Source organism: Nilaparvata lugens, chromosome 11 (assembly GCF_014356525.2).
Source record: "Nilaparvata lugens isolate BPH chromosome 11, ASM1435652v1, whole genome shotgun sequence".
In the NCBI taxonomy this organism is placed as follows: Eukaryota; Metazoa; Arthropoda; class Insecta; order Hemiptera; family Delphacidae; genus Nilaparvata; species Nilaparvata lugens.
Window position 1 is genome coordinate 35670759 of NC_052514.1, and position 17411 is coordinate 35688169.

Genomic DNA, 17411 nt, shown 5'->3' on the forward strand with positions numbered 1-17411 from the left:
GATAGCAGACTTCGTGTGTCTCCAGCGTTATTGTCCTGTCATCAGCTGGCTTGGATCTTTGAATAGTAGACTTGAGATGCGCGTGAACACTAGCGTCAGGTGATAAATTTTCATAACGGCAAGGAAAGTTGTGTGAGTGCGCCACACTAGGTTTTCAACATTCTTTTGTGGATTTCACTACCTTTCTCACCAAATAAAAGAATTTTTTTATTGGAATATTGAATCTTTTACCTGTGTCTCACCTTCCATTGTTTTGTGATCAACCACAAAGAAACAAGTCTCTAATCAATTTTATGATTCTTTCCTGTACGTACTAATGAATGAAAAACGTTTCCTCCAAATATTTGTCAACAATTTCTTGTCTGACTCCTTCAGATTGTAAGTTTATATCTAACTAAAGCTTCTCCAAAAAGTTCATGAAAATATCAAGATGAGAAGCTTTTAAAGCAGCATCCTCTCAACCTTTAAATAAAATCTCAAATACAATGTTCTTTAAAAAGTAGAAGATCTTCCAGATCTATGTGTTACCTCAGAATATCTTCCACTAATCAAGACTAGATTACAACTAAATCAAAAGTGTCATACCTTATCAAATCCCTTAGCTTTTATAAAAGAGGATTCTCCAACCATGATAACAAAACACTAATAAGTAGACAAGAAACAAGATTACAATGCAATTTGGTAGCAGATTGTATAAATTATTTCCCCTAATTACACCTCATTTATAGTTCTACCAGTTAATTTAAAGAACCACCGATTTTTCGGTGAAACCCAGCTAATTTTGAAGAAAAGACAGGCTAATTTCACCCCTAAAAAGACAAGAAAAAGATTGAAAACTATCAGTTTGTAGGAGAATCACAATAATTATGAGTCTTAGGGGAAATTACTGTGATTATTGAGATTGGATTGTTATTATTAAACAAATTGTGGGGTAATCTTTTTCTTTGGCAGATTAGTTATTATTTTTAGATTTTTAATATGACAGACCAGAGAGTGATTATCAGCATAATCAGTGAAAACTTGAGAGGGTGAACTGTGTTTCTTTTTCTACCTCATTGTGACAACATACCAGGTAATGCGAAGGTCCTTTTCCTTAGTGCAATATTGTTGAGCGAGCGAAGTGAGGTCTAAGATTCGAATCGAAGGTTTGGCATTCTCTTAATGTTTAAATGTTGCGCATTTACGGCGAAACGCGGTAATAGATTTTCAAACAATTTGACAGGTATGTCCCAATTCTCTTCCTCTCTGTCAATTACTCTTGTCTTTCATTCATATTCTTCTACATTCTTCTTTTATGTTTCATTCTCATTCCTTTTGATTTCTATCTTTTATTTCATCACTTCTCTCTCATTCTTTCTTTCTCTCTCTCTCTCTCTCTCTCACTCTATCTTTCTCTTTTGCCTAACCACTTGAAGAGGTCCATTCTCGGGACCTTTGCATTGATTAGGTAGTCTTGCATTGGAAGCTGAATTGAACTTTTGTGATTGAATTATAGTATCTGACATGTGAGTATAATTTTGTGCTGTGTGTGTGTAGCTGTTGATAATCGTATGTTTTGTAGTGGTAATTTGATGATAGAATCATCTTCTAGTATGTAGTCATGAATTTCTTGCATGTTGGAAATCAATTATGCAACTAATAGTTTATCTTGAATACTAAACTGAAAGTAAAATATTCACATTTTTGACCGAGTGAAGTGAGGCAACGGTTTGGCGTTTCTCTTAATGTTTAAATGTTTAAAGTATTAATAATGTTTATATGTTTTCATGTTGCGCATTTACGGCGAAACGCGGTAATAGATTTTCATGAAATTTGACAGGTATGTTCCTTTTTAAATTGCGCGTCGACGTATATACAAGGTTTTTGGGAATTTTGCATTTCAAGGATAATATAAAAGGAAAAAGGAGCCTCCTTCATATGCCAATATAGGAGTAAAAATCAGACTATAGAATTATTCATCATAAATCAGCTGTTTAGTAGACTATACTACCCGTTCAAAAACATCGAAAATCTTGAAAATGTATCTTTCCACCAACGTTAGTAGACAGTTGACTATAATACTACCCGTTCAAAAACATCGAATATCTTGAAAATGTATCTTTCCATCAACGTTGTAGATAGTTGAAGCCAGACCTGATAAAAGCGCTCACACTCACATTCCGGGACGACACGTCACGGTACGATAGGACAGAAAGCTCTATGTTTATTTAGGTTTTTTCTAGACATTTTAAATTGATAAATTATTTATTAATTTTTGAGAAAACATAACAACAGGTCAATGTAACTTACTGAGCGCGAGGTCTACTGTTCACAGAACTACTAGTAGATATTCACATTTCTTTATAGGGCTACTGAAAGTACAAGATTATATTACGTATTTGTCACTAGTATTTGTATTAGTAGTTCTGTGAACAGTAGACCTCACGCAGTATTGTCATCCACAAGTACCTGATTGAAACTATAGACCTTATGGAAATACATCAATAGACTGGCTTCCCCATACATCTGTGTAATCACTTGTCAGCTTGATGATGAATAATTCTATAGTCTGATTTTTACTCTAATATTGGCGTATGAAGGAGGCTCCTTTTTCCTTTTATATTATCCTTGAAATGCAAAATTTCCAAAAACCTTGTATAAACGTCGAAGGGCAATTAAAAAAGGAACATACCTGTCAAATTTCATGAAGAACTATTACCGCGTTTCGCCGTAAATGCGCAACATATAAACATTTAGACATTCAAACATTAAGAGAATAATGCCAAACCGTCGACTTGAATCATAGACCTCACTTCGCTCGGACAATGATAATGTACAATAAAAGATATCAAGTGTCCGTTTATTTAATCATAACACAACTATAGTGAGGTCCATGTTATAATGGCAGTGGAGAAAGATAGGAGAACAACGTTGCCGATCCTCCGTCTTGTCAATGCCTTCTATAGACGGTACCTGATACAGGTTTATTGATGTAATATCAACTGTTCATTCTCGTTTAAAATAATCAATTTATTGAGCAAGAAACTATATATTTTTATAATTTCATAATGAATTTTCAAAATTAAGATGAAATATTTTGTTAATTAATTATTTATTCTACATTGTTGAAAGACGATCTGGCAACAGAGCAAAGCGAGAAAGAGATGAATTTTCATAACTAAGATGAAATATCTTGTTAATTAAATTATTTATTTATTTTACATTGTTGGAAGACGATCTGGCAACAGAGCAAAGCGAGAAAGAGATAGAGCTAGGTATCAGCTTTGTTGAATGATAGACAAGGATAGCAATACCATTGCTAATCAAACACTGCCATTATAACGTTATAATGGCAGTGTTTCATTAACAGTGGTATTGCTATCTTTGTCTATCATTCTACAAAGCGGATAGCTCTCTCTCTTTCTCGCTTTGCTCTGTTGCCGGACCGCATTTCAACACTGTAGAATTAATAATCAATTAAAAAAATATTCCATCTCAATTATGAAAATTCAGTATGAAATAATTGTAAATATAATTTTAAGCTTAATAAAATATAATTGATTACTTTAAACGAGAATGAACAGTTTAATATTACATCAATAAACCTGTATCAGCTACCGTCTATAGAAGGCATTGACAAGACAGAGGATCGGCAACGTTGTTCTTCCATCCTTCTCCACTGCCATTATAACTTGGACCTCACTATACCACATCACCCCTCAACACAATAAATTAAACCTGAAATATAATCTACAGATTTATAGGATTTTTGAACCAAAGAAAAGCATCAAGTAGAAAATATGTATACCTTTATTATTAAAAATTGGCATACTAACAAAATTAACAACTTGCAAAGACATAAAGAAAACCATTGAATAATTACAATCTTGGAATAAAATACTAGTATTATCATTAATTTGGATGAAATTAAAGTACACCGGTATTAAGTTACAAAGCAGAAACCATAAAAATGTCAAGTGAAAAATTGAAAATGATTATAATTTTTTTAAGTAATAGATACAGTATTGGAAGTTTCACAACAAAATCTTCACCCTAAAATCTTTCAAGTGATAATTTTATAAACAATAGTGACTCCTGGCTTTCTCGAATCAAGCTCTTTATAATATTGTGACATTTTTCATTCCTCTAGCGTCAAGATTTAAATCAATACAACGATCATGTCGTTCTAATAAAATCTCTTGTAATATCAAAGATGGTGCACAAAATAAGGCATTGGGAGAACTGAACGTTTAGTGAAAAAATGTACAAAAATAGTAATAGATTAAAGCTACATTTTTCACTATTTTTCAGCCTAACAGTAGAATCATCAAACTATTGAAAAAAAACAGTAATTATATGTTATCGGTAGTTATTAGTATTTTTATTCCACAGAATTTATTGCGTTTTACAAGCTTACAACAAATTTCAGTTGCGTTATACAGTAGGAAGTTTTCAAGACGAATAAACATGTTTTATTTCACACTAGCACATAATACAATAGAAGAATAATATTATAGAAGTTTTCTCTGACACCAGTAACAACTAACTCTTAAGACTTCATTGGAGTTCATCGGAGTTTAGATCCATTTTGATGAATCAAGATTAACAGATGGAAATTATTGCATTAAAAATGATTAATTTATTCCCAATAATTGATTTTCCATAATTTCTGAAGCTAGTAAGTCAGGTGTGCATGGCACTGATCAAATACAAGATAAATTACAGAATCTTAAACAAAACAGTTTGTTATGGATGACGTTTAAAAAAAGTAGTTATATCAAAATTGTATCAGCTTATTATTCAACCTATTTGAAAAAAAAAATAATGAGACTTTGAAGAGTTCGTATTTTATGCATTCAAATCAAAATATTTATTGAAGAATGATGAGGACTCATTCTGACAATATTTCTTCATTCGCAGTACATTTAGAACTAATTAAAATTACGGAAAATTAATCTAACCTGTCTCGCCCGTACACAGTAAACATAATTATAAAGTCTCACTCTCTAATTGCATATACATAACAGTTACAAGAGGCATGCCTAAACACTTACTCGATCTCCACTTATCGTGCGATGTTTCATTTGCCATTATTTTTTCACTTCTATCAATTTCAAATTCTTTAATTTATTAATAAAGTTGAGTTGCAATGTTCCAGGTGCCACTAAATGCTTTTCAATTTTATGTATTTCAAAGTATTTTATTTATTAATAAAGTTTCACTAGCCACTGAGTCTCATTTTATTCTCCTGATTTTTCATTTTATTAGCTTTTACATTTTATTAAAGACTTACTTTTAATGAGGTGATAAAGTTTCACTAGCCACTGAGTCTCATTTTATTCTCCTCATTATTCATTTTATTCGCTTTTACATTTTATTAAAGACTTACTTTTAATGAGGTGATAAAGTTTCACTAGCCACTGAGTCTCATTTTATTCTCCTCATTATTCATTTTATTCGCTTTTACATTTTATTAAAGACTTACTTTTAATGAGGTGATAAAGTTTCACTAGCCACTGAGTCTCATTTTATTCTCCTCATTATTCATTATTCGCTTTTACATTTTATTAAAGACTTACTTTTAATGAGGTGATAAAGTTTCACTAGCCGCTGAGTCTCATTTTATTCTCCTCATTATTCATTTTATTCGCTTTTACATTTTATTAAAGACTTACTTTTAATGAGGTGATAAAGTTTCACTAGCCACTGAGTCTCATTTTATTCTCCTCATTATTTATTTTATTCGCTTTTACATTTTATTAAGGACTTACTTTTAATGAGGTGATAAAGTTTCACTAGCTGCTGAGTCTCATTTTATTCACCAAAGTCTTCAATTCACCAGAAAGTCGGTAAAGCCACATGTCCATCTGCCATCTGCGATGAATTGTTAGAGGTACATGTAAACCCTCCTTTGATCTGCGATGAATTGGTAGAGGCACATGTAAAGCCTCCTGCGATCTGCGATGAATTGGTAGAGGCACATGTAAAGCCTCATGCGATCTGCACATTGGCCGCTTGCAAGTACTTGAGTATACACTGTCGTTCAGCGTCTCCTAATCCTTGCTGTAGCATGCCGTTCAGTCTTCCGGGGTACATTGAGGACAGTTTGCTCAGAGACTGAGCTAGGTTCAGGCGGGCGTCTGTTATACCTGCAAACAATACAAATTGTTAGAAAATCTATAGATTATTTAATTATATTTTCTATTAAATGATACCATAGAGAAACAATAGCATAAGTAGATATCCCATGGTATAGGGAGTTTATGTCGCAACTTTTACTGTTATCTCAAGCTGATAGTCCACGTAGTTCTTTCCTGTGAAGCTTTATGACGCTGGTAGTCTCTCATATTGTGCCGTTCATACAATCTTACCCGGTCAAAACAGTAAAAATCGACAGTAATCGGCTTGAGATAACAGTAAAAGGTGCGACACAAACGCCCATACAATGGGATACCTACTTACGCTATTGTTTCTCTATGATAATACACAAATCATAGGCATGATTAAGAAAATTCCAACAGGATCTGTCCCTTTCATACATGTTTATTCAAATAGTACAAGAATGTGAATTAGGTTGAGTTATATAATAGAGAAATCGCACAAGAAGATAATTATATCATGGTATAGGGCGTTTATGTTTCAAATTAATGTTAACTCATCCGATAGTCCTAGTAGTTCTTTTTCGTGAAGCTATGAAGCGCTGGTAGTTTCTCGTATTGTGCCATTCTTACACTCTCACACCCCTTATGTTCCAATTTGAACTGTTAACTCAATTTAACTATGTAACCTCATCTAAATTTGGGAAAGGAATAGCACAAGGTTACCTTATTATTTCTCTCCCTATCATTTTGATGATGTACTTGTTGTATGAATCCATAAAGAATAATTTCAATTCAAAAGTATTTTTGCAACCGGATATGAGAGTCATAAGGTACTGTATTTGAGAACAAGAGCGTTCTTACCTAAGTACATATTTGTCTGTGAGCATTTCTATGTTTGTATTGAATAAATAAATATTGACGTAGAGGAAATAGAGCATGAGAAGATATTACCTCTATGCCAATATTTATTTATTCAATACAAACATAGAAAGGTTCACAGACAAATATATATGAAATATATTCCATGGTATGGGGCGTTTATAGGTGCGTACAGATATACGCGCCGCGAACATGAGCAATTCACTTTTAATCAGCTGACTATATCTGTATTTTTACAGAAACGGTAAGATACAGATATAAAAAGCTTGGCATCAGCTGATTAAAAGTGAATTGCTCATGTTCGCGGCGCGTAAATCTGTATGCACCTTTAGTCGACTCGGCTATCCTGGCCAGCAAATTTATCAATCAATCAAATCAAATTTATTCACCAATTAACAACAACGTTACATGAAAATAAATGAATAATTTTTGGTTAAATAATTGATGTGGCTGGAAAAAGAAATCTTGTAAATCTGTACGCACCTTTAGATACAATTTTCACTGTTAACTTAAACCGATAGTCCTAGTAGTTATTTTCCTTGTAGCTATGTGACTCTGGTAGTCTCTCATACTGTGCCGTTCTTACACTTTAATAATGATTAAAAAATATAAAATTAACTGGAGTTCTAAATATTTTTTTTTATTTGCGGATGATGCCCACATGAGCATTTTGCTTGTGCGTGAGTACCGGTAATGGAAAGTGCGAGCGTGATGCAATGACATGTTCAAACGTCCATGCCTATTCGATGGGATTCTGCGGGATTCGAACCCACGACCAGGTTCTACTAGCAGACTGAAGGGTGCAACGCCTTAAGGTGCGTACAGATATACGCGCCGCGAACATGAGCAATTCACTTTTAATCAGCTGACTATATCTGTATTTTTACAGAAACGGTAAGATACAGATATAAAAAGCTTGGCATCAGCTGATTAAAAGTGAATTGCTCATGTTCGCGGCGCGTAAATCTGTATGCACCTTTAGTCGACTCGGCTATCCTGGCCAGCAAATTTATCAATCAATCAAATCAAATTTATTCAGCAATTAACAACAACGTTACAAGAAAATAAATGAATAATTTTTGGTTAAATAATTGATGTGGCTGGAAAAAGAAATCTTGTAAATCTGTACGCACCTTTAGATACAATTTTCACTGTTAACTTAAACCGATAGTCCTAGTAGTTATTTTCCTTGTAGCTATGTGACTCTGGTAGTCTCTCATACTGTGCCGTTCTTACACTTTAATAATGATTAAAAAATATAAAATTAACTGGAGTTCTAAATATTTTTTTATTTGCGGATGATGCCCTCATGAGCTTTTTGCTTGTGCGTGAGTACCGGTAATGGAAAGTGCGAGCGTGATGCAATGACATGTTCAAACGTCCATGCCTATTCGATGGGATTCTGCGGGATTCGAACCCACGACCAGGTTCTACTAGCAGACTGAAGGGTGCAACGCCTTAAGGTGCGTACAGATATACGCGCCGCGAACATGAGCAATTCACTTTTAATCAGCTGACTATATCTGTATTTTTACAGAAACGGTGAGATACAGATATAAAAAGCTTGGCATCAGCTGATTAAAAGTAAATTGCTCATGCTCACGCCTCGTAAATCTGTATGCACCTTTAGTCGACTCGGCTATCCTGGCCGGCAAATTTATCAATCAATCAAAAAAAATTTTCGCCAATTAACAACAACGTTACAAGAAAATAAATAAATAATTTTTGGTTAAATATTCGGGGTGGCTGGAAAAAGAAATCTTGTGCCAAGATTTGCTTAAAACCATTGTCAATGCAACAAATATAGTAACACAAAATGAATACCTTATTCTCAACCCTTATTTCCAACACTTCAGGTAGAAACCCATCCTTAATTGTACAAATTTAACAGAAATTCATAAACTACAACATTTGAACAGTTTGAAATTCGCGGTTCATTTAAACACGATTTATCACTATTTTGAATTACAGCAGTTTAATTCAACCAAACTCAAAACAATTGAAGTTAATAATATCAATTATCATTTTATTGTCGGATAAATAATTATTGTAAAGTTTTGGAGTCAATTTGTAATAGTTTTACCGAAATTCATAACCTTAAAAAATTTGAATCAGTTTGAAATTGGCGGTTCAAGTTGACAAGATTTACCACTATTTTGAATTACAGTATTTAATTCAAATAAACTCAAAACTATTAGAGTTAATAATATTAATATTTATTCTATTGTTGATTTATTGATCATAGGTTGGTTTTGTAGTTTATTTTTGATATTTGTATCGACATTGAAGAAGAAGAAGAAGAAGAAGACGAAGACGAAGAAATAGTACCTAGGTACCACCTGACACTGACGTCAGATGTTTGTGTCAGAGCTGATTTCATTTCCAGGTCTCATTCTCCGTGTTGAATTCAGAGAGCAGTTGAGTGTTACTTGTTCTTCAAGATTCTGCGCTCAAAACTCGTCAAGCGGCAATTTAATTCATTTCTATTTATACAGTTGATAAAAGAATGATGTGCTACGATAATATCTAATGAGATTACTCCAGCCTAGACCATGGAACTCAATCTGAATACACATAAGGTTAGTTCAAACTTTTATTTTTTGATTTGAACATTGTACTGTTATTCATACTGTAGCTTCATAGTAGTCTTCAAATTATTATTGTTTTATTACTATTATATTTTCTTATTCATTATTATAATTAGAAAATGAACAGACTTGACTTTTATTAGACACTTTAAGGTTAGTTGAAACTTTCTTTTTTTAATTTGATTTAATTTGAACTTGTACTAAGTTAAGTCATTCATACTATAGCTTCAAAGTATTCTTCATTGATTTCAAATTATTATTGGTTCGTTGCTATCATTCTATTTTATTTATGACTATGACTAGAAGATGTATTAACTTTACTTTTAAAAATATCAAAATGTTTATCAACTTATTATTTTACATTAAGTCATCCATATCATCATAACATGAATAAATACTCTGCATAATCCTTCAATTATTACATCACTAGTTTTACATGATCCTTCAATAATTTTCTTCAAAAATTTTCATAGGCTAATTTAGATGACCTTGAAGGTTATTTCTTGAATTAAAAATTATTAGCAGGTTTTATTTCCACATTGAATCATAACTACTATCATAGCATAATAAAAAAATCTTGAATCTACCGGTACTTTCACACAATTCTTCTAAATAGCTCAATTGATCTTGGAGGTTATTTTTTAAATTTTAAATTATTGGATAGCTTTCATGTTGCATCTTCCCATCAATGCAAATCTATCATTATTTTATTAAATCTACTACTCTCCTATATTAATATTTTACAGTTTCTAATATTCATTATTTTATTAAATCTACTACTCTCCTAAATTAATATTTTACGGTTTTCAATAATTACTCAATACTCAATTGAAATTTATTTCGAAAATTATTTGAATTTTTTGGGATGTATTTTTGCTAATAATAATTATCAGCATTCCTTCATTTCAAAATCTATAGAATATCTTAGGTTGTGCAGAGGCTAAAAAAATTCTATTGGTGATAGTTTTCAAAGTTTTTCGATTTGTGAACTATCAAGCTATCAAAATAGAAACGTTCTTTCAGGAATTTATTTTCTGATCATTACTTTCTGAGATATGAGCGCATAAAGTTGAAATTTTTGGGACAGATCATTTCAAATTCGGTAAGAGATAAATCCATAAAGTTTCAAGGATAAATCCTTCATGGGTTTTTTGATTGAATAAAACAAAAAATTCCAAAAATATTAATTTTTGAGATAATTATTCAATTAAATGAAAAAGACCAAGAAATTGTCAAAAAACCACAGATTTATTGATACTTAGAAATACCGGTTTCGGTTATTACACCATTGTCAATCAGAGATTATCTCTGATTATCAGAGATTGACAATAGTGTAATAACCGAAACCGGTCTTTCTAAGTATCAAAAAATCTGCGGTTTTCGACAATTTCTTAGTCTTTTTTATTTAATATGAATAATTACCATAATATCAACTTCTCAACTACACAAAAAAAATTTATTCAATTTACTAAAAATAACACTTATTTCTGGACATTTTTATCAAAATGAATAACTTTCTAAAAAAATTATATTTTCAGAAATGTTTGTTTTATTCAATCAACAATAACCATGAAGAAGTGATTCTCAAAATTTCATTGATTTATTTCTTACTGAATTTAAAATGATTTGTCTCAAAAATTTAAACTTGGGCGCTCATATCTCAAAAAGTAATGATCGGAAAAAGTGTTTTCTGAGAAAACGTTTCTATTTTGATAGCTTGATAGTATGCAAATCGAAAAACTTTGGAAAATATCACCAGTAGAAAGTTTTTTTAGCCTTAAAATCATACATCTGTTGTTGTTCTATCCCGATCATACAGGGTCTGTATTAAGGTAGGCGCACACAGATCGTCATCGGACGGACGGCACGCATCGGAAGATTATATTTGATGCTTTGTTTTCAATTGGAATGCGCATACCTATAAGATGCGGATGGGTATGCGCATTCCAATTGAAAACAAAGCATCAAATATAATCTTCCGATGCGTGCCGTCCGTCCGATGACGATCTGTGTGCGCCTACCTTAATAAGTAACCGGACTGACCTCAGAAATTTTTTTTCTGGGTAAAATATGTAAAATTTTTCATTAGATATCTTCAAAGTAGTCCCTATTGGAGTCGATAACACGCTGATACCGGATTTTCAAATTCCTGAACGCTCCCTGGAAGTCGGCAACCTCATGAAACCGTATTCAATAATTATATTCAACCTAAAGCCCGGTCAAGACGCTCAAGTTTACTATTATCAGTAAAAAATACATATATCAGTTTATCAGTCTTTTGCTCAAGCAAAAGACGGATGTAAAATTGCGTCCACACGCATCCGTCTTATGTCGTCCGTTTTCTATTTTTGTGCTCACAAGCTCAGTTCGTCATCAACATCTACCATTATATCCGGTAGATGAGTAATAATTATATCGTATTTTTTCGCTGATTCAACTGGGTAATGCTATATTTAACAACATAATGACAAACATATTACTGTTAACCGCTAAATGGCTTTGTTTACATGTCATATCTCGAGACATTGTCAGTGATTGTAAATGGATTGAAATTTTGTAGATGGTATTCTTATCAACAATATAGTACATCTTAATATATCATGATAGTAAATTATAATATCAACATCAAATTCTGAGAGTATCATGAGAATGAAGAAAGAAAAAAAGGGTTAAATAGCGTTATATGCAATCGATAAAAAAACACTTGCTTATTTTAAAGTACTCGCGAGGCATTTTATTAATTTGAGGGCGCTGAATCCGAATCTGAAATCACTATCTCCATTATTACGCGATTTAGGTTTTGGTGGATAGGCAAAAGAGTGGATGGAAGAAGATTCCCGGCCGATACATTTTGAGTTTGACGACTTAAGCTTGAACACCCATCCGTTTTACCGTCCAGACGCAACGACTTACATGCTCCGACTTTTGCTTGAGCAAAAGACTGAAGCTAAACTTGAGTGTCTGAACCGGGCTTAAGACCGCTCTGTTGCCCGCTTATCACTTTCTGAGTAAACAGGATATTTTTATTAAATTTTGGAACATTAATTATAGTGAACGCAATTGAAAATAATTATGTATCTGTACTCTGTGAATATTTATACAACTTTTATTATTTATCATGATGGAATAAGCATTCATCTAGATTTTTTTTCATTTGAACAGGATCACTGTGCATCTAAACAAACCAATAAGGGCAGATATCAATACTATTTTCTGACCGCGGAGCAGCTCTACATCACAAGTGAAAAAATGGTTCGGTAATGTGGTTTGAGACATCTCCTATATATATTATATTAATAGTAGAATTAGGATACACTTCTAACACTCCCCAATAACACAGATGGCTAGGGCTGGGATGTTTATGGTGGTACCATTATGACACAGTCCATCCTGACCCTTTCGGCAGTGCCATGTTCTATCCGGATGGTTCTGAGTCCAATGGGTGCTTTCAAGTTAGAGTCAACTGACCTGCAGATCGCATTTCCGTGCCAACAACTGGACGAACATGTGCCACTGTTTGATTGTGGTTTATGGATGACTGTGGAGTGAGACAATCGCCATGAATGAGGTTTGAGTTGTCAGGGTCCCTGTAGGATATTTGCAGTTGTCAGTCGAGTATTTCATTTCTGATCAGTGCCCTTTGTGGTGGTCCCACAGCTTTTTCATTATGGTTGCGGGCTCAGTACAGCACTAATTTGATGAGCAGGTGGTACTGTTACACTGTGGCCTGGTCTGATTTGTCCTATGAGACTGACGATGCAAATATTAGATTGTAGTACCTTCAGCGAACTTAGGGATGGGAGTGTGAATTATCTGTCTTAAGAATTAGAATTAAGAAATATACGTTTATATATGAGGCTGGAGTAATATTAAGTAAAGTCACTAGCCTTTGCTAGTTTGCGGGAGGAGGGGGAGTGAAACCTCTAGCCTTTGCTAGTTGGCGGGGGAGGAGAAAGCGAAGCCTCTAGCCTCATTTTAAAGTCTTAAATTGCAAGCATTTTTTACAAATATAAGTTTAGAATTAAGTTTGAAGCAAGTGAAATACAGCATCTAGCCTTTGCTAGTTGGCGGGGTTAAGCCTCTAGCCTTTGCTAGTTGGCGGGGAGAATGGAAATCACCGCTATCCTGTGATAGCTTGGGGTTAATCGTATTACTAACCTAATTTTAAGTCTTGACTTGCATGCAATTTACATTATAGGTGACACTATCCAATTGGTAGAGGACCACAAGCTACTTTGTATCAAAGAAGGTATATAACCCTTAGATTTATCACTAATCATGGAAAATAAGTTGATAGTTTTAATTTGCCATGAGATATGCTCATTCAAATTGCCTCCAGCCTTTTCTGGTTGGCAGGGGAACGGGGGGATCAAAGATATCCTTTGATAGTTTTGGGGCTAAATTTATCACTAATCTTAGTTAATAAGTTGATAGTTTCAAGTTGCCATATTGTCATTCAAATTGCCTCCAGCCTTTGCTGGTTGGCAGGGGAAAGGGGGGATCAAAGCTATCCTTTGATAGTTTTGGGGCTAAATTTATCACTAATCTTAGTTGATAAGTTGATAGTTTAAAGTTTCATTCAAATTGCCTCCAGCCTTTTGCTGGGCGTGGGATGTTTATGATCTTGTTAGGGTCCCTGTAGGATATTTACAGTGTCAGTCGAGTATTTTATTTCTGATCAGTGCCCTTTGTGGTAGTCCCACAGCTTTTTCATGATGGTTGCGGGCTCAGTACAGCACTAATTTGATGAGCAGGTGGTACTGTTACACTGTGGCCTGGTCTGATCTGTTCTATGAGACTGGCGATGCAAATATTAGATTGTAGTGCCTTCAGCAAACTTAGGAAAGAGGGAATGAGAATTATTTGAGTTGAGAATTAGAATTAAGAAATTAGTAATTTAAGTTTAGATTTAAGTTGCCTCTAGCCTTTGCTAGTTGGTGGGGATAGCCTCTAGCCTTTGCTAGTTGGCGGGGTTGGCCTCGCGTCAAAGAGGGTGTATCACCCTTGGAGATGCTGGGAAGTGGAGATATTCTTCAGAAATTCAAGAGTTCCCTACTACTCTACTCTACTGAGTATCTTTGAGAGTGAGAAACTCTCATAGATACTGTAGAGTACAACATTCTCACCTGGCCGTTCAGGTACTGCCTTAGTTTAGTCCAAGTTAAGATTTGTAACTCTTTATCAACATTATATAAAATTGTTTTGTTTTGAAAGTGCGTTACAAGTTTGTTACAGCTTAGCCTATCAAATGAATCCAAGTGCATCATTGTGGATATTTTTCAAAGGGTTAGTAGAATCTTTCAATTTATACTCATCTAGAAATCCAGACTTAAGCTTCATGATATATCTCTCATTTATTAATTTTTTGTTCTTTGATTGCCAGATTATCAGCTGAAACTCCAGCTGATAATCAGCCAATCCAAGTGTATCATTGTGGATATTTTTCAAAGGGTTAGTAGAATCTTTAAATATATACTCATCTAGATATAAAGACTTAAGCTTCATGATATTAACTCTCATTTATTAATTTTTTGTTCTTTGATTGCCTGATTATCAGCTGAAACTCCAGCTGATAATCAGCCAATCCAAGTGTATCATTGTGGATATTTTTCGAAAGGTTAGTAGAATCTTTAAATATATACTCATCTAGATATCAAGACATAAGCTTCATGATATATCTCTCATTTATTAATTTTTTGTTCTTTGATTGCCTGATTATCAGCTGAAACTCCAGCTGATAATCAGCCAATCAAAGTGCATCATTGTGGATATTTTTCAAAGGGTTAGTAGAATCTTTAAATATATATTCATCTAGATATCAAGACTTAAGTTTCATGATATTAACTCTCATTTATTAATTTTTTGTTCTTTGATGCCTGATTATCAGCTGAAACTCCAGCTGATAATCAGCCAATCAGAGAGCTCCCTGTCCTACAGATTAGTGCGCTGTCAGTTTAAAAATGACTAGAAAAACGCTTCATTTGGCTTGGCCCTTATAGTTGATTGAAACATTGGATATCATACTTTAGGTTTTTTTAAACTATCATCTTTATTCAAGTCTTAATAGTTATTTGTGCAACTAGTGCGCAAAGTGACAGTTTGCTGCACCGAAAGAAACGTTTACGCCCGAGCCGTAGGCGAGGGCGGAATGGTTTGTTGAGTGCAGCAGAGGAACTTTGCGCACGTATTTCACATCAAGTTTTTCCTACAGTTACCATTGAATATGAAAAGTGGGTAATTATGGGAAAATTGCCTGAAATGCATCAAATGTTTTTCTGTGTAATTTTATTATTGATAAAAACCTTAATCCTAAATCCTAAAGTCCTCGTTGTCCTTGGTTATAATATATAATTAATAATTAGCGCGTTGTGCTTGGTTGCACCTCTGCTCACTATAGCAGCCACAGCAGTCACTGTTACCAACTTCATTTTGATTTTGCTGCACTGTTGCTCCATATAACCTACTAAGTATTTTGCGTTGCCATGTTGCAAATCTGGAGTGCAGAAAAATTTTTCCCGCACTAGAGCAGAAAAGTGAATCTTTGCGTTCTGTAATCAGTGCAGCAATGGCCACTTTTCAAGGTAACTGTAGGAAAAAGTTATTTTCTGTGAGCTATTTCAATATCAAATCATGAATATCATTGACCGAGCGAAGTGAGGTCTTAGATCCAAGTCGACGGTTTGGCATTCCTTTTAATGTTTAAATGTTTTTATGTTTATATGTTGCGCATTTACGGCGAAACGCGGTAATAGATTTTCATGAAATTTGACAGGTATGTTCCTTTTTTGATCGCGCGTCGACGTATATACAAGGTTTTTGGAAATTTTGCATTTCAAGGATAATATAAAAGGAAAAGGAGCCTCCTTCATAATTAGAAATCAGACTATAGAATTATTCATCATAAATCAGCTGACAAGTGATTACACAGTTGTGTGGAGAAGCTAGTCTATTGCTGTATTCCCATAAGGTCTATAGTTTCAATCGGGTACTTGTGGATGAGAATACTGCGTGAGGTCTACTGTTCACAGAACTACTGGTAATCTTTTATGATAAATAATGTTTGATAAAATATTCATTAATCCATGCTTTGTTAATCTGAAGAGGATTGATGACAGTACATTATATTCAATTATTTTATTTGAGTTTAACAGTCAATTATTGATGAAAAAGATAATTAATCAAAGTTTTTTCTCTTTCAACAGGATTAATATGAATCTGAAGAAAAAAACAATTATGGTGAAGCATGAGGATCATCATGGAGATGCCACCAGCTACTCAATGCATTGGAGAGCAGCTCTACTACCAAAGTGGAGATATGGATCACTCAATGTGGTATGAGACATCTGGTATTTATATTATTAGTTGATTAGGATAGATTTCTAACCCTTCCCAATAACACTGATGGCTAGGACTGGGATGTTGTATGATCTTGTTAGGGTCCCTGTAGGATATTTACAGTGTCAGTTGAATGTTTCATTTCTGATCAGTGCCCTTTGTGGTGGTCCCACGGCTTTTTCATTATGGTTGCGGGCTCAGTACAGCACTAATTTGATGAGCAGGTGGTACGGTTACACTGTGGCCTGGTCTGATCTGTTCTATGAGACTGGCGATGCAAATATTAGATTGTAGTGCCTTCAGCAAACTTAGGAAAGGGGGAATGAGAATTATTTTAGTTGAGAATTGGAATTAAGAAATTGGTAATCTAAGTTTAGATTTAAGACTGGAGTAATATTGGTAGAGTGTTGCCTCTAGCCTTAGGTAGTTGGTGGGGTTAAGCCTCTAGCCTTTGCTAGTTGGTGGGGTTAAGCATCTAGCCTTTGCTAGTTGTCGGGGTCAAGCCTCTAGCCTTTGCTAGTTGGCGGGG

The 17411-nt window shown here is 34.0% G+C and overlaps 1 protein-coding gene across 1 annotated transcript in view; it reads right to left on the bottom strand.

Moving 5' to 3' along the window:
- Window positions 1-5556: 5556 nt before the first annotated feature.
- LOC111054938 (exportin-2) overlaps window positions 5557-17411 on the bottom strand; it is a 92971-nt gene continuing 81116 nt past the window's right edge. The window contains 2 exon segments of the mRNA XM_039437290.1: window positions 5557-5705; window positions 5802-6128. Coding sequence (XP_039293224.1) covers window positions 5971-6128 — 158 coding nt within the window. The 3' untranslated portion in view covers window positions 5557-5705; window positions 5802-5970.